This window comes from Neltuma alba, unplaced genomic scaffold (assembly GCF_004799145.2).
Source record: "Neltuma alba isolate B1F8T4 unplaced genomic scaffold, ASM479914v2 tig00012090_pilon, whole genome shotgun sequence".
Classification (NCBI taxonomy): domain Eukaryota; kingdom Viridiplantae; phylum Streptophyta; class Magnoliopsida; order Fabales; family Fabaceae; genus Neltuma; species Neltuma alba.
In genome coordinates, this window is record NW_021636648.1 from 92,936 (window position 1) to 111,285 (window position 18,350).

Below are 18,350 nucleotides of genomic sequence, written 5' to 3' on the forward strand. Positions count from 1 at the left end.
GTCAACGTGTTCAACAATTTTATTAGCTGGAATGGCACCTTGGTAAATTAAATATATTCATTTCATGCTTATGGAGATGTTGTCCCTATAGGCGGATCTGTCTTTACGGCTATGATCTATCCGGTTTTGCTTTTCTTTTTCACATTTGTCCTTTTAAATAATGTAGGTATGCCTTTCTCCCTGCACCGACTTAATTTACAAGTAGTCAATATGACATTCATTGATCCGTGTAATTGCAAAATTGGGCACAAATCTTTTCTTAAGTTTCTTAACTTTCTATTTCAGCATATGCTTGCATTCACAATCTATCAAACGCCTTAAATGTTTCATTAACTAATGGAATGAAACTCGGGGCATTTAAGCCTCTGCAAAGTGTAAGCTGCTTTAACAAATTGAGTTGATGTGCATTTTATCTCTGGCTTTACTTGAGTAGATCCTCCCATTTGCAGTACTGGCCACCTGCCAATGCTCGATAAAACCTATCCCTGCAGTAGACGGGTCTTCCATCAGCGGCCTCAGCAGCAGCTGCTGCTAGATCATCATCAGCTATCACCTCTACTGGCAGTTTCAGCAACTCCTCTTTTCTACAACATTTATCAGACAACGTCACAAGCACAGTCAAAATAAGCTGGATGATGCCGCAGGATTTTCATTTGTCTTTCTTTACCTTAAGTTGAGCTTTGTACTGACATTTGGAGCTTGAGTACTTGATGTATTTTCCTTTGTGGCAAAGGAAGTTTGTATTAAGTTTTCCACTGGTGTAGCAAAGGTAAACAACGCGACTCCAGTAACAAGTAATGCTCCTATCCCTACTAACGTTTGCTTCAGCAGTTTAACGACTGGTTTAACCTGTGGACATGGAATATCAAATCCCTAGTAGATGTAGAAACCTTTAATGCTCTGTAACAAATTTATTCTCAAAAAAAGGTTTCCCACATCCTCCTCAAGCGATTCCCTATTGAACTGCCTGCACGAGGGTGGTAATATTTGTGGACACGCCGATACGAGTTTAAATGTGTTTTTGAAACACGCTGTAAAACATCGAGTGTTTTTCTTTGGCCTGAGCTGTGACATATCTAGTTTAGCAACAGCTCTTCAGGCATACATCCAAAACCTTTGTGCGTAACAACTAAATGCCATGAAAATTTTAATAGATTGGTACCTTGTAAGAGCCCAACAGTCTATCACGAGCCAGGATCTACACAGAACAAGGGTTAGAAAAATTTTCAGTTTACTAAGCATGAAATGAGAGAAACGACGAGCGTAGTGCTGCTTCGTGTTGGTGTCATGCAACTTGATATTTTTTGACTAGTTAAATATGCAAGTTTATAGAATGTAAAGACCAAATAGATTCACATGCTAACTAGATGTCCTTCCCCCAATTCTTTCTTCTTCTTCTTGGCTCAAAGCATTTGGAGATCAATAACTAAGTGTGTGTTTAGTTTTATGTTAGAAATAATCAAAATCATAGTTTCAGGCTTAGCAAACACGTTATAATTGTTTGTTTGCCTATAACTAGATCATCAGATCCCACTCCAAGTTTAGCAACCCCCCGGGGGGAATGCATTGATTTTCTTATGCCCATGTCAACGAAGTTGGTTTATACGCAAGTGCCAGGAGATACCACACCTCAGGCGGCTTCACCCACATCTGTCCATCATACCATCCACTTTCTTCATAAGGAATGACCGCTGAGAGAAGTCGGTCACCAACATAACTCCACCCCTGCAATATTAATTCAATGATCAGGACATTGGTAAAGATAATAAAGCCTGAGAGTTCACCTACAGTCACCTTATATATCAGCTATGGTAAGTAATATTATCTCCGGTTTTAAATATAAGAGCTAGTTGACTAATTTGAGAAGATTAAAAAAATAAATTAAGTTAGTTATTTGTAATAAATAGGTATTTTTTCCCCTTAAAATATCTTTGCTAATCAAATGTATTGGCTAGAACTACTATTATTAAAATGATATTTTGGAGGAAAAAAATATAAATTTGAGAGATAAAAGTGGATTGGGATCTTATATTTAGGACAAAAATAAAAATCAAATGAAGTCTTATATTAAAAACCAAGGCAGTAGTTTAGTATTTATTGGCCTTGCTCCTGGTCATAAGTAAAAGTATTGAGAGGATCCGAACTTACCAGATAAATCCTGAGGACAATCAATGATACTATGAAGAGTGTTCCTGTTCCAGCAGCTAGTATGAATCTTACCGGGTCCTGCGCGGTTGGAAAACATAACATAACTACCCGCTGAAAGAATGCGCATTCTTATGGGCGTAATTGCGTGCATAAAAATCTATTTTTTTTTTTTAATCTTCATAAGAGAGGGAGAGAGAGAGATCTATTTTTTTATCTAATGTAACAACAAGAATCAGCTCCTTATAATCTTGGCTTCTTCCTTACTTTAGAAGGATTAAAGCTCGCAGCAGCAATTGGCGCTCCAAGAACTGTGAACACTAGTAACCAGAGCCCTCCTAGGCGACCGAAGAAAGAACCAGGTCCCAGTTCGCCCCATGAATACAGCACACTGTCCTTCAGAGATGAATACTCATTCACCTATTTTAAAAAAAAACAAAAAGACTCATTTAACTGTTACACAAACAGTGGAGAGCAGTGCTTTCATTATAATATTGAAAACAGTTTTAGCATGTCGATTTGCTCTTTTATCATTTTGTTTGATTGGCCATCGATTTGATCTTTTATCAAAAAGTTCTGGGGATTAAAACTTTCAGCTTCACATGCACCAAATATCTGGAAAGGAACGTGACTGGATTGTTTGTTAAAGAAGGCTTGATGTCACAGTGAAATTCATTCACACATACTTCTCTTTAATTACTGGGGGAAAACAAAAAGAAGAATTCCCAATTCTATACATACCGGCCTCTGCTCAAAAGGCACCTCAATTTCCAAGCCTGGATCCCAGCTGCGTCCGGGAGACCTGCTTGTTTCTCCACCCATCTCATCTTTAATGGCCTTTATGGATATCGACTGGGACTGTCTTGAAGCTCTATGATTATGGATGATCAAGGAGCCATAGTTGCTTCCTGGTCTGACTTGCCTCGCACTTGGTATTAAAGAGCAGTAAACATTTAGTCTGAGCATTTACTTTTATGGAACTTGAGCTACCGTAAGTTTTGCAGGGTGGCGTTCTGGCACCAAATCTCATTCAATTCCTGTTAGGAAGGAGGAGGAGGAGGAAGAAGACGATGTTAAGCTCACAGATTCATAGCGATGATTTTAGAGAGTTCATTTGGGGACCACGTATTATTTACGTGGAGGAGAACAACAACAACAAACGAAATAAAATTTTGTACATTTTCCTGATTTTCAGGGAGCTTCAGATTCGTTGTGTGGACAAGCCATCCACGTGGGATTTTTCTTTGCCGTTCGCTCTGATGGGCTTTGCCCTCACATTATCCGGTTTAAAATCTATTTCGGGCTTTTTTTATCTTGTCTTTTGGTGGTTCGATTGAGAGGGAAGGAGGGTTTTTTTCTTTTGGGCCGTGGCGGGAAAGGGTCTGTTCGCTGAAGGAACGTGGCGGCTGCTCCCTTGCACGCAAAATGGAACGTTGTTCGAGTTGCCTGCACGCGCTTGGAACGAGCATCAACAAATCTCTGAAGAGCAATTCCACGGTGTTAATCTATGAATACCGCTATAGTTTAAATAAAAAATCAAGTATTAACACCACCTGGCAGATTTCTAAGCTATTAAAAAAATCTAAATTGAAATAAAAAAATGAGGGAAAATCAGGAATTCTACTGACTTTCTTTCACTTGTGCTATTTTTCCAAGGTGACATAAATTGAATATAACAACAGAAAAGTTAAATTTCGTTAATGTGGGATGAGAATGAACTGAAAGTAGATAATTCATGTTCTAATTCCACTTGTTTCACAATAGAGTGTATCGATCTATATGGGCCTTTCGATCACTCACGATGCTGAGGACTGGAAAGTGAATCTCTGATTATGTAGACTGCTTAGAAGGGAAGAGAGAGGTGAGCATAGTCGCACGGAACAAGTTAAAGCCAACAGAAAAAGGAAAAAGGTCATGGAATTAATCATGAACATTCGAATGAATAAGCTTTATTGTTTTCAAGCTTTGTTGGGAACTTATTACTAAAAAGATGTTTGGATGGAAACTAAACTATAGTTTCAAAAGTGCTTTTACAGTTTATGAAATAAATATATAAAGCAGTTTATCTCATTTTATGAAAAAATACTTCTTAAAAGTGATTTTGATAATTGCCAAACATCCCCTGAAAATGATGCCTTATGGGTCAAAGTCCTTAAAGACAAATATGATTGTCGCAACGACAGATGGCCGCAACTATAAGAGCGCCAAAAGGTAAGCTTCTAAATTATAATATGGAGGTGCATGTTTGGATTATTTATTTATTTCCTTCGCCAGAAACTATGGATGGGTGGTAGCCAGCCATGGAGAATAAGCAAAATCCTATTGATTCGATATGCATCTCACTATACTGCTGGAGAAGGAGTGAGAAATATCGCAACAAATAAGCGGATGGAAATATATGACACGTATCTAAAAGGTAAAAGCCTAAAAGATCCGAAGCTTTTTGGCCCAAAAAACAAAGGATACGAGTGTTCATGTGGCTAATAGATCATGAGAGGATTATCCGGGTGCTTTCACCTTTCAGGATGAAAAACGGTATACTTCGATAGACAAGCTGTATTTATAAGCCTAAAAGATCCGAATGCTTACATGTTCGGGATGTGTTCCTGAATCTACCTCTTCAGGATGAATCAGCTGGAAAACTGAGGCTAAGCAGTTATAAACGGGAAAATGTGACGGGAAGGAAAAGAAGCTTACATGTTCTTTGTTGGGAACTTGTTACTAAAAGGGATGCCTTATGGGTCAGGGGTTTTGTGATGACCTTCAATGTTTTGTAATTCTTGCGCGTGCGCGCGTTTTTTTTTTTTTTTTAAACTGAAGTCTCCTCTGCATTAAAAAAAAAAAATTGTAATTGTGTACACTGCATCAGCTTCCATTGCATTAAAAAGATAGGAAACATATTCAATTAATCGATTCAATTAGCACGATCTAGCCCTTATTTTTCTTCTATAAAAAAGCTTAACCGAACTTTTCAATCATCAACCAAAAAAAAAAAAAGGACTTCGATCTTTTGAAAGCATGGACCATTTATAGATTCCCAAGACAAAACACGTCAAGATGTAGACAATGAAATTTGAAAATCACCATCGACGAAAAGAATGGAGAGATGACTAGCACTTCCCTCACTTATCTTTAATCGGGCACTATGCTGAATGACTTCTTAATAGATAATTAACCTAATTACATCGGTTCAGATTTTTTTTTCTCGCAAGTTTCAATAGCAGTGGGCTGTGTGAACATATATGACTTAGTCATTTATACCACTTATTTTCAATTAAAAAAAATAATACTATCTCCGGTTCTAATTATAAGAATCAGTTGACTAATTTGAGGAGATTAAAAAAATAAATTGAGTTAGTTATTTATCCTAAATAGGTGTTGTCCTTCCTAAAATATCATTGCTAATCAAGAGTATTGATTAGAACTATCATTGTTAGAAATGTTACTTTGAAAAAAAAATGTATAAATATGAGAGACAAAATATATCAGGATCTTATATTTAGGATCAAAATAAAAGCCAAACAAGATCTTATATCAAGAACTGGAAATAATATATATAAACCGCGCCTTACTTTAAGCACAGCATAACATTAGAGCATCGACTGACCACTGACTGGATAGATATTCCCAATAAGATGAATTTCGTATTGAATTAAACATTATAAAATGATTGATGGCAGTATGGATACATAATAATGAAGTATAACATATTGCGTGAAAAAACTGTTGATTATAATATGAAAAAGTTTTTGCATTCAATATTACTTTTTATACAAATGATACATCATATATCTTTATATTATTTTTAATTTTGATTTATAATTACTGTCGATCATATGCATTCCAAAAAATCTGAAAAATGACTAATATTATTTATGACTCATAATCATATAACCATGCTAGTAGTTGATTGGATCTTGTATCATTTATCTTCTCTGGATTCTGGTCCTGAAAGCTTATAAAAAATTCCAAATTTCAATAGTGAAAATTAGGTAAGAAATTCTCATCCATCGTAGAAATAGCAAATATTGGGCGATAGAATCTCATTTAAAAAGCACTTGGAAATGTGATTCGAGAAAGAGCGTCTCACTGGGGTCCAGTTGTCCAAGTCCAACGAAGAAAAGCCACAACGAGGCTCGTCTCGGCTCACGGGAATCCATTGTTGGCCGAAGAAAAATTCATAACACCATATTCAAAGTCAGTGCGTCTCTAGTCACTGGTGTCCTATAATACGTTAGTCAACGAAGCATATCAAGTCCTGAGAAGACTGGAATTCAGGTAACTCAGCTGATCAGTGAACCATTAACCATCTGGATCTTCGCCGGAGAAAAGAAGCAGACAGAACTTCTTCTGCACTTGAATTTCGGAGAAGGAGAACTCTTCAGAATCCAAATGAAGGCGAAAACGGTAAAAGGAAACTGGAGCTGGAGGACAAAGAAGTTCGCCCTGCCTTCTGTTTTTCTCATATGCATCTTCTTCTTTCTCGCTGGATTCTTCGGCTCTAGTCACTTCTCTCATTCTAAGGTCTTTATTCCAAATCATAAATTCATAATCATATTTTGTGCTAGATTTTCTCATGCCTTTCTCTGATTCTCTGTTCTTTTTTTTTTCTTTTCATTTGGAAAATATCTGAGATACCGGTCAATGAGTATTGGCAGGAAGATCTGTATGGCGTGAGGCCGAGACCGAGGTTGCTTGAATCGGCGACGGCAGAGACTGATAATTATTTGCTGCCTGCTGGAGACTCCGGTGATGATTCTTTTACCTCGATTCCTTTCCAGGTGCGCAATTTTGTTCATCAAGCATTCTCAATCTTTTTAGAGGAAATGTATCAATGCTGGATCAGTTAACATTTGAATTTCTTCTGTTGAGTCGGTGCATCCTTTTATGGTTTCTTACCGGCAAAAAGTGTCTGTTTCAAAGTGTTCAGAACTTCGGATGATCACGAATTTGGTTAATTCATATTAGTACTTGACTTTAGAGATGTTTATGTGTGTAAGAGCAGAAATCTCCAAACTATTTCTGATGGATAATCGACTTCAATAACCTGAGTCATTAATTGATGAGTTGGTCTTGCTTGATGTGGAAGTAGTTCGTCTTTACGGATTCTAAAATAAAGTATCTCGTGCTTGTGTTCCTTAGGTTTTGAGCTGGAAACCTCGTGCTCTATATTTTCCTAAATTTGCAAGTGCAGAACAATGTGAAAGCATAATTGATATTGCGAAGGCAGGCCTCAAACCGTCAACCCTGGCATTACGCAAAGGAGAAACAGCGGAGAATACTAAAGGCATTAGAACAAGGTACCGTGTGTGTTAATGCTAGGATAGTAACATACAACTTTGCTATAAACTGGACAGAAAGTACAATAAAACTTGTTCCATCCGAATTGGTATCAGTGGAAAAACCAAGATACCAAACTCATGAAATCATGATATTGCTGTAGGCTAGCAACGTTGAACGATTCTAGATATCCTCAGCTAATTCCAAAATTCATGATGTTTCTGATAGGGATTATAATTAAACGTATCTTATATTTCACCATCTCAAAAGCGAAGGTGCTACATCTCGCTTCTAACCTAAATTATGGAGTTTTTGACTAAGATGCGGGTGCATCTTGTCATGAACCACCTGAATTTTGACCTCTTATCTGGAAGACTAGGCCTTATGGTAAGTAGTATGGAAGTTTTTAAATGAAAGGAATTTTAGGCCGTAGTGTTTGGATGATGAGGTTTGGATGACGAGTTTTAAGAGTTCAACGCCTTTTAAACTGAGTCAGTGCTCAAGATCATGATATTACACTATGAGGTTCTGAACTCTAAGAGTCCATCCAAATTCAAATCATACATGTTTTATATGCGCTCAGTCGGAGGAATGAAGTATAAAAGAGATGCTCACAACTAATTGGGGCTTTCAATTCCGGAGGTTTTGGTATCATGTTGATATTCTATATGCTTATTTAGGGGGCAATTTGCTATCTCATGCAAAAAATCTACCCTGTGGAAGAATTTATGATGTGTTGTGATTTTTTATGACCTCTTAATATTCTCCATGGTTATTTTGTCGAGCAGTGCAATCAATCTTATCAGAAGTTACAATTTCTATTTTTCTTTTGTAAACAGCACAGGTGTTTTTCTTAGCGCTTCTGAAGACAAATCTGGGACTTTAGATGTCATAGAGGAAAAAATTGCCAGGGCGACTATGATTCCCAGAAGTCACGGGGAGGTAATATCCTACTAAAATCTGTCTGCCAAAAAGGAAATCTAGTTTGTCTGGTTAATCTAATATATTTTGCTTGTATTTTATTTCATTCAATGATTGTTTGACTTTGTATATGTGATAAGAACCTCGTTTACAATTCTTTCTTTCTAGCAACTGGCATCATCAATCTTGTCCATTACTTTGAAATGTAAACTGGGAAAGAGAAGGTCTTCTGGGCTGCGGTTGATGTCAAGAAAGGGCTGTCTGGGTTTTTCCTATTTCAGTCGGGCGTGTATCTCTTCTTGTTTTGGTGTTGTATCTTCTGCAAGACCTGTTCTTTGGTTTTGTTTTCCTCCTCGTTTGTCGCCTCTGAGCCTTCCGTTGGGAACACAAGGTGGAGGGAAAGAATATGAGAGGAAAGGAAATGAGAGGCATTAAAATATGGGAGTAGAAAATAAATTTATTCTCTCATGTTTGGATGTCAAATAAATGAGGGAATGATATTGTGGAGAAAAATTTAAAATTACATATTTATCCATGACTAATTTCGTTGAAGAGGTACAGAACATTTATGAAACTGAGAATGTCATCACCATTTATTCTAACTTCTCCCTTTTTGGGGAAAATGACTATTATCAAGTTTAGATGAACTATTTTTCTCATTTTCATTCTTATTCCTTTTCTCTTCGTGGGACAAGGTAATATAATTTCCAATGCTAATTTTCCTTTGCTTTTTCCCCCATTCCAAATGAAATCAGAAAATGTGTTAATCATTCCTTTCTATATGTTTCTCTTTCCTTTGTTGTCTTGGACTAAATATGAAAAATGTGCATCGGAGAGTTGTTGTAGGATTGGGACTTTTGTTAAATCAGGATTGGACCTGAAATGGTTTCTTGGTAGAACTGTTATGAAGATGTTGCATTAGTGGGGAATTGGAGCAGTGTTAAGACTGCTATGGGAGTAGTGTGGTGTTCACAGTGAGGTCAGGATAATGGGGGCTTCTCTAAAATTATTATCCGGGGAGTCGACTAAAGTGGTTTTCAAAGTTTAGCTCCTTTCTCCATTTGTTCTCACAGAAAGTTACAGAATTGAGCAACCCCGGTGCCAAGAAGCAGAGGGAATACAAGATTAGACGTTTGATCTGACCAGAGTCGATTACTGTTTCTAATGATTATACCTTTATTTTCCAGTGATACTGTATGTTCTTGTGTTTTCAATATAAATCTGCCTTTTCAGTAACAGGTATCTTCTCTCATGACATGAAAGATCTATCTATTGTGCTTTTTCTGTTGGTATTCGTACATAAAATGGCTGGTAAGGGTGTTGGGATCGTATTTAAATTTAACTTCATACAAAATGGGAAATGATGGAGGTTCTAACCATAGCACGTCTTTTGCTGGTTGAAAACTATAAATACAATGAGGGGAAAAACGGTAGTCATATCAAGACTTTTGTGTTTTACTCTTCTACTATTGCATTGCGTTAATTGGGCTAGCCTTCCCGGGCTTTATCTTATCTGCAATTTGGAGTTTCTGCTTTTGTTGAATTTGCAGAGGTTTTATTTTCAGGGTGATTTTTAAAATTGTCTGAGGAATCACCATGTTTCAGGCATTCAATATTTTGCGCTATGAGATCGGACAGAGATATAATTCTCATTATGACGCTTTCAACCCTTCCGAATATGGCCCTCAAAAGAGCCAAAGGGTACGTTTGAACTAAAATTCGTACATTCTCATTCGTTAGTGTAATTTGTGATATCATCGATTGAAATTCATCGAAAACTACTGATGACACTTTTTCACTCGTTAATGCTATGAAGCCACTGATTCCTTGATTGAACCGGTCATATGATGCCTCAACCGGTTCTGGGGATCTATCGGGTCCCAAGGAAATCACTGGTGACCACATGGTCATTTTCCGTTATTGGGGAAATTTCTTGTTCTGAGACTTGATAACCACATTTCTTATCGGGGACCACACTGAGGGTCCAATCACAAGTGCCTTAGCTCTCTTACCTCCTGAACTTTTTTTCGAAAAGTAGGGCAAGCAAAAGCTTGAGAGTACAGAACTGGGAATTAACCCGCAGTACATCTACCCTACCTCCTGAACTTAGACCTGGATAGTTCATCGTGCAAAATTAATTGGATATCTGTTATCTGCATCATGGCTACCTTTTTTTTTTGGTGACATCATGGCCACTGTTCTTTAAGCTCGATGGTGCTTATTAGATTTAGACCAAAATATAAGCCTGTGGAGGGTGTGTGCTCATGAGAAGCATTAAGTTTGCAAAATCAAGTACCCCAGTGCCTGAAATTACTAATTAGTGTCTGGCTAAAAAATATGAGCACGCATGACCTAAATACTTTCTTGGATGAGTGACGTCACTTAGGTGCCAGAAATATCAATTTAATGATCGTTAAGCTTAAAAAAATTGTTACAAAATAAGTTATAAACATCAACCTTGACTGCTTTAAATAAGAAAGTTTTAATTAGAAAATGTGTACTGAAGGCTCTTAGGTCACTCTTGATGATTTGCAAGTGGGAATTTCATATTCGCAACTTATAAATAAAGTTTTTTAGAATATAATTGATATTAGATTGAAGTTTTGTGACCTATCATTTACCCTACTTTCTTTCAATATCTAAGTTTCTCCTAATGTGATTTTTGATTCTATCTTTTGAAGTTATTTCTTTCTTTCTTTTTTTTTCAAGTTACTAGTTCTTATGCTACCAGTTCATTTCTTATTATCAGTTTTGGTTAACCATGCAGGTGGCTTCTTTTTTGCTGTATTTAACCGACGTTGAGGAAGGTGGGGAGACCATGTTTCCATTTGAGGTAAAATTCAATTTGCCCGTGTATATTGGGTTCTGCTTATTCCAGTTTGATATGGGGATGCTTAGTCAGTTAGCGAATTATCCAATCTGCAGGATGGCCAGAATATGGATGGCAGCTACAATTACGAGGAATGTGTGGGCTTACGGGTAAGGCCTCGCCAGGGAGATGGGCTCCTATTTTATTCACTGTTTCATAATGGCACAATTGACCCGGTTAGTATGTTTACCACCTTTGATATTCGATAGATTCTATCTTCTGGGCGAGCCGAATTTGTTTGCTATGATTTTTTTTGTCTTTTCATATCATGAAAATGATAAACACCTTCCCTCCACCCACCCCCCCAAAAAAAAAGAAACACAAAAAAAAAAAACCAAAAATACCCACACCCACAGGCCACACAAGAAAAAAGCACCTCACGTAGGAAGAGAAGAAAGGAAAAACCTTTCCGTGGAGACTGATTGTTTAAGATATTTCCCTAAAGCAGATGCTAGGAAATCGGGAGCCTAGTTGACTAAGTTTGAAAAGCTCCAGAAATACCAATTATGAAAGAGAAAGTAATCACTCCATGTTGATGACAATATTTTTTGACTACGGTTATGTTGGTCTCAATATATAGTTCCCTTTTTAGGCTGGGGGAATAACGAAAAATTTGGGATGAAAATAAAATCTCAATTTATTTTGTCTTTTATATTTTTTTTTTCAAAATAGTTCTTATAGTAATTGTACATGTTAAATGTTTCATCAAATGGTAGTTTTAACTAATACTCATGATTAATAAAGGTATTTTAGGAAAGGTAACATCTATTTGTTACAAATAACTAATTTAACAAACTTTCTTAATCTACTTAAATTAGTCAACTAACTCTTATATTAAAAATCAGATGTAATATATAGTAAGTCAGAATGGTATAACATTGTTCATCACCACTATTTTGAACCATACCTTTTTTTGGGAAAAAAATTGATTGTTATAATTTTTGTTTGTTTATTTTCATTTTAATATAGTAAAGTAATTTATAATAGGTAGGGTGCTTAGGATGATGATTGAAAAATTATGGAACAAGATATGCTGTTAACTTTCTAATATGCATGGGGTATTAACTTCTAAACTATAATATATTGTTTAAATATTAATATTAATTTATGCTTTCATAGTTGAGGTTATTTGCTTGTAAAATTATGAAGTCAATATTTACTTAATATTTAATTTCTATTAATTGTTGATATCTGCATCTTGTCCAGTGTGTAAAATCTGTTAAGAAGTTAGTGAGTTATGCTATGTATAGGGTCGTTTCTGCATACTCTGAATTCATTATTGATCACCTTCTTCGAATGCTGGAACAGACATCACTTCATGGGAGCTGCCCTGTGATAAAAGGGGAGAAGTGGGTGGCAACAAAGTGGATAAGGGATCAAGAACAATACGATTAGATGTATTGTACCATAGATTGCGATGCAAAATTCTAAGTTGATCCTGGTTTTCATTTCTCTGGATCTTTGATTCAGGTTCATTTCTGGCACTCTTGTAGGGTAATACAAATAAAACTTTTGACGGCTTTTCGGCAGCATAGTTTTGAGTTTTTTGGGTCTAGTGAAATCACGGGGGGAAATGTGAACATCAGATGCTGATAATGTACAGGAAGAATACAGATAATCACCATCTTATGAACTTTTTCAACAGCTTGTCAAAAGCGTAATAACCTGTTAATGGCTTTATAGATTTCAAATTCTAGCCAGATCTCCAAAATATACACTTAAAACATCCATGCGCATTATGGAACGGGTTCAGATAGCTCGATACTGCAATCATAGTGCTAGAGTAATATAATCAAGATTATGCCTCTGCATCAAACAGGAGCCGGTGACAACGTCAAGTCCAACTAATGTTTATTTATTTTTAACGTGTAGATCAGGATGGAATGGACAAACTACCGCCAAGTTTCCAAACCAACGGCTAACTTGATTTTAAAGAAATTATGTTCATCAAGATTGAGCGACATTAATTCCGCTAGCTAAGATTTTGGCGGCAGAAGTTCTCGTAGAACCATGAACTAAACTATGAATTCAGTTCATCAAAGAAACTCATGGCTGCTTCCTTTTTTTTTTTTTTTTTTGCCCAACAACTTCATAACATAAATTTTCCCAGCCAAATCTGAAAAAAAGAAGATAATTTTTAGAAGTTTTCACCTTATGATCTTTAGGCGCCTGCCCGAGAGAAACTGGTGGATGTTATCAAATATAGACTATGAAAGTAGCTTCAAATGCTTTACTAGGTCGGCTAGATCTCCATAAGTCCAAACAGCAACATGGAGCAAAAGTGAACAAGCTACAACATACAAGCATAAAGATAAAATGTTTGGTCCTGGATACCTTTCTGATGGTCGACGTGCTCAAGTCGAACACGGTCTCATGCACAAAAGATCTAAAAGAAGAATCAGAAATTGAATGTGAAATGTCAATCAGTTATTAATAGGCCCTCACGTAAACTCACCACAATGTCAGCCCAGTTGTGCACCCACTGAAAGTTGAGCTTCATTGGTTTTCGGAAATTATTTCCCTCCCGCCTGCATTGGTGTCACCCAGTTGCTACATTTTGTTGCTCCTCACTTTCCCGAACAAAGGTTACAAACGCCCATCCCAAAAGCCAGCCAAAGGGGCATGCATTTACTGTTCATCCGGTTTTGATATGGTTGCTTCCCACTTTGCCTCAAGGCATGCATGCAACCAGCAGCTGTGAATAACCCCGAACGCACCAATGGCCATTAATGCTGCGTTCCCAACATTTCGTTGATAGCCACCCTATAACCGTCAAAGGACAATAAGTACCTTGTAAATACGCATAACAATACATGCACATAAGAACCAACTGAAACAGGAACGTATACAGTTAGAAAGCGGGTTTTCTGCAAGATTCTAAACAAGCAAAGTAATTGAGCATATATTGTCCTTCATATGAACGCCTAATCAATCCTAGGGGACGGTGATGCATGAATGCATTCAAAGTAGAATGCAACCTATTCTAGCAGACTACCAATAGTAGTCGAGTGTTAAAGAATTCAACACCTTAAAATAAAGTCTCAAGTTCAAGCTGTGTAAAGTAAGAAAACCATATTGGAGGAGCTTCCACCTATTTGGGATCTGACTTAAATTAGGATTAGTAGTACTAGATAATATCTGTTGCCCAAAGGAAAACACTGAAAACTACGTCTGAGAAGAAATTTTGAAAGCAGGGCCAGCCAGATTGAATTATTACAAGGCGTCATTTTCGACATGGATTGACAGGGCAGTAATAATTCAAACCAGAATATTATCAGATCTGTTTGCTCCCAGTGAATTCTATAATCCATGGTGAAGCTATCCAGATAAGTAAATAATATTATAATTTCAAATTTCAGACTGATTCACCTTCCTCATACAGTTCATATTTACCTCATTTACAAATTCCCACTTGAGAAAGTGTTCCCGGCAATTTCTAGACTTTATAATCAAACACGCACTTGCAGAGAAAGCAGGAGTGCCGCATTTGCAGGGGCGTGAGAAAGGCCCATCATCCCCCCACGGAACTCATTAGGCACATACCTGCAAGCACCGTAAATAAGCAGAGCACCAAAAAATTTGGTCAGCGAATGAGCAAGTGAAGAAGTGAAAACTTATTGTTAATTAACGATTTTACATGGTCCTCAATCTGGCAAGTAATGGCGAAATGAGCCCAACTCCAGTGTGGGATATGCAAAACAATGTCACCAAAACCCCACTCTCCTACATACGATAGGTCATCAGGGTTGACTTTGCACTTCCAGCTTTATAACCTGAGAAGATATTAAATTATCCAATCATAGCACCTGATAGTCATAGGCAGCAATAGACAGGACAATGCCCAGCATGATGTATGCATATCCTAGGCAGTCTTCAGTTCTAAGCATCAATGGTCAGCTTGTCAGCCAGGGAAATGAAGTGCTTCCTAGCATTCTTGAACCAAGAAGGCATGGATATATTAACCATAGATGTACTTCACGTCCATCACCCTGAAAAACCATGCATTAAAAATCTACACAGAAGTATTATCGGATTTGAATCACAATATATATATACTTCCCACCATGATGGCCTGAGAAAAAGCCTTGTTGTATCTCCTTATTTAATTCCATGTTAACATTTAATGAACGGAGGGAAGCCTAAAGAAGAAAGGAAAGCAAGCCAATAAATTCTATGCAATAAATACAGTTTCAGCATTTCAAACACAGTCTTCACACATTATCTCGGTATTTAAATAGTTCTTCTTTTAGGTTACAATATCCTACCACCATCGTAGGTGCCCAGAGGTTCCAAAAAATTCCAACAGAAAAGTGAAGGCAGGATTGAGCCCAAGCCAACAACAATATCCTTTTATCTGTTAATTAAAGAATAGTCGTCAGAATGTTGTTTTCAGTACATGGTAAAGAAAAAAAGAATTAATAAGAAAACTCGAATAGTAGAATTCAGCGAGTTCTTTAGTCATTCCGCATGCGTCTTTGAGAATTTTCCGTAAAATGTTAGTACAAACATAATCATTTGGACATGAGCACAGCTGTGTTAATATATCAAAAAACGATCAATAACATACATAATCATTCAATAAATTTTTCTCCCAAAGACATGGACTATTAGCACGCAAAGTTTATTACTTCAGCTGACTACAGGGTCAAGTTCAGTTGAAAAGATTACAAGTCCGAGAAAGTTAGTATTTTTTTTTTTTCAATGAATAATAAATAGCAGTTTGCTATAAGAAATCAGGAATTGCAACATATATCCTCATGCCGTTGGAGAATCTAGACATCCAATCCAAAAGTTCAAACTTAAAGTTCAGACCATTTGAACCCAAGGACAGACAACCCCCCCCCCCCCAAAAGGAAAAAAAATAATAGGCATTATATATAACGTCATTCGTTTAAAATTGTTAAATGTGCCGCCTTCAGATTTTTTACCTGTTCGCTGCTTCCCTTTAATATTTTAACAACTTAAACATGTTTTTAAAGACTTACTTCTCCACTCTCTGATTTTCAATCTTTGGAAGAATGCTCTCTTTTTTCTTTAACCATACTGTAAAATAGATTTTTTTTTTAATAAAGTGGAAGATGATTTTTTTACACGTAATTTGAATAATTAAATTAAAAAATATTTAAAGAATTTCACTATAGAAATGATTATAAATGAATTTTTTTCCAATGAAGAATCAAATAGTGTGTTTTTAACAAAAAATGCACATTGTATCACTTCTTATATATAATTTCTTTTTGTTGAAGTAATTTATTTATTTTTATATTATTATATTTTCTTATTTTCAATTATCATGCATCTACAATTTTAAAACGCTAATCAATTTTATTACTATATTAATTTTATGTTTGAAATTATATCAAAAATAATAACTAAAATACGCATTAAACATATTTAGTCCATGCCTACAAATGCATTTCCTCTTCTAACATTTTGCAGTTGATTTCTTTCTATTGCAGGCCCTTTGGCAACAAGAAAGAAGCAATTCGTGGTTATTAATATAGACAAAAGCTTTAGTCAAAGCAGTAAATGATTCAAAGACCTAGTGTTGATCAAAACAAGAGAAGATAATCAGGTAAACAGGCAGATCAAAATGAAAAGAAGAAGAGGAAAGTAAAAGAAAGATATTTTTTTTAAAAATTTGTAAAAAAAATAATCAACAAAATTTTAAATGATGTTGAGCTGTTTGAAACAGAGGAAAAAAGAAATAATAAAACAAGAACATAAAAAGTAAGTCTTACCCACCAATTATGTCTGCACAGAAGGACACAGTGTACTCCTCAAAAGATGTTCGTTGTGGAATTGCTGTCCATCCTCTAGAGAGAAAAGCAATGGATATTATTGCTAAGAAGATATTTCTCATGGAAGGAAAAACACTGTTTCTCTCCACATTATAGCCACGCGGCCAATTTGCTAACATTTGGGCAGCAATAAAACATGCAGACTCAGAAAGCTAATTCTCCAGTTTACACAATAGACGTCATTATATACTGCTAAGAGACACGCTAAAGAAGAAAATCACATTCACGGCAAAACAAAGCATAATGCAACATTACTGCAATACAAAATATGCACGCAGAAATTGTTACTTGTATAACTAATCGCTGGACCACGAAGAAATATTTTAGGTGATTATCAGCGACTTCAACCAGATACTTACACTAAATCTGAAAGCACGCCAAGGAAAGGACCTGCTAAGGCAGCCGATGCATATCCATAACAAAGAGACATGGTTTTGGCTCCTTTCCAATTCCATTGGAAGCCAACTCAAACTCTCCCAACGCTGACCACAGACCTTCTAAAACTGACAACAGGACGGATTGGTAAATGAAATTGGCATTCACATCACCAATCCGAAGCTAAGTTCAATAATTAATTTCCGGAAAGAGAAAATAGCATCGAATCTCAATATTTGGTTGCGAAGATGAAAGAAACGTATATTAAAAACTATGGAAAATTTCAGGATCTCAACTTAGAGAATAAGGACAATTAAGCGCTATTGAGGCTTCTGTTTTAGTTTTCGTAAGTTGTGCTGCCATTAACAAAAGGAATTTAAACTCTAGATAGTTTCTTTCCCTGTTCGCACATTTTTTCTTGGAAACCAAACAATCTTATAATAGCATGAATAGCCGACCAACCTGAAGCAAGAGAGTAGAGAAAGATGAAGTTTCGCTGGAAACGAAGAAATGAGGACGAAATTCCACGGTCGAATATTGTTGAAGGTCTGTTGGAGCAAGAGGCATAAGGAAAAAGGAAGATCGAGAAGCAGGAACAGAAGAAAAAGAAGACGAACAAGAATGGATTAGGCTTTCAAACCGAGCCCTCGGTGACCACTCCCATTGGCTTTTTAATATCTCACACTTTAGATAGAGAGAATGTGAAAGCAAGAAGTTCCGCGACGTTAGGATCGTGGATATATCGTAGATCGCGACGGGCAGATGAAAATGAGAGAGCTGAAGAACACAGTCAGAGCAGAAAGGAGTGGTTGTTCGGTTACGCCTATGCCGTTGTGCTGTGTACAAATCGGGACGAAACATCAAGCTATCCCTTAGCTAGGCTAAAGACTGAAGAGAGTAAAGACGTCCATCAGGTTCGCGCTTTTTTGGTTGTTTGCTTTTCCTTCTCGCGCTCCTCG

The 18,350-nt window shown here is 36.6% G+C and overlaps 2 protein-coding genes, 1 long non-coding RNA gene and 1 pseudogene across 5 annotated transcripts; 2 read left to right on the forward strand and 2 right to left on the reverse strand.

The window, feature by feature from the left end:
- The first annotated feature begins 48 nt into the window (after positions 1-48).
- LOC114722346 (uncharacterized) lies at positions 49-582 on the forward strand. The gene is made up of 2 exons (XR_003738155.1): positions 49-162; positions 450-582. It is a non-coding gene; the product is annotated as an uncharacterized LOC114722346 (long non-coding RNA).
- Positions 194-3,246, reverse strand: LOC114722342 (protein CONSERVED IN THE GREEN LINEAGE AND DIATOMS 27, chloroplastic). Its single transcript, XM_028908351.1, has 7 exons — positions 2,887-3,246; positions 2,413-2,565; positions 2,149-2,226; positions 1,630-1,725; positions 1,163-1,198; positions 668-849; positions 194-584 (listed from the first exon to the last, which is right to left on the reverse strand). Exons 1-7 carry the CDS (start codon positions 3,109-3,111, stop codon positions 422-424), a joined length of 933 nt encoding a protein of 310 aa, XP_028764184.1. The 5' UTR covers positions 3,112-3,246; the 3' UTR covers positions 194-421.
- A 3,053-nt stretch (positions 3,247-6,299) lies between these two features.
- Positions 6,300-12,911, forward strand: LOC114722343 (probable prolyl 4-hydroxylase 9). Of its 3 annotated transcripts, none has more exons than XM_028908355.1 (8): positions 6,300-6,669; positions 6,804-6,926; positions 7,288-7,445; positions 8,265-8,367; positions 9,952-10,047; positions 11,114-11,179; positions 11,272-11,325; positions 12,524-12,911. In XM_028908355.1, exons 1-8 carry the CDS (start codon positions 6,538-6,540, stop codon positions 12,608-12,610), a joined length of 819 nt encoding a protein of 272 aa, XP_028764188.1. In that variant the 5' UTR covers positions 6,300-6,537; the 3' UTR covers positions 12,611-12,911. The 3 variants fall into 3 exon arrangements, with proteins under 3 accessions (XP_028764188.1, XP_028764187.1, XP_028764186.1); XM_028908354.1 differs by having other exon boundaries at positions 6,301-6,669; positions 11,281-11,391; XM_028908353.1 differs by having other exon boundaries at positions 6,302-6,669; positions 11,272-11,391.
- Positions 12,912-13,474: 563 nt separating this feature from the next.
- On the reverse strand, positions 13,475-17,755 carry LOC114722367 (molybdate-anion transporter-like; annotated as a pseudogene).
- Positions 17,756-18,350: the final 595 nt, after the last annotated feature.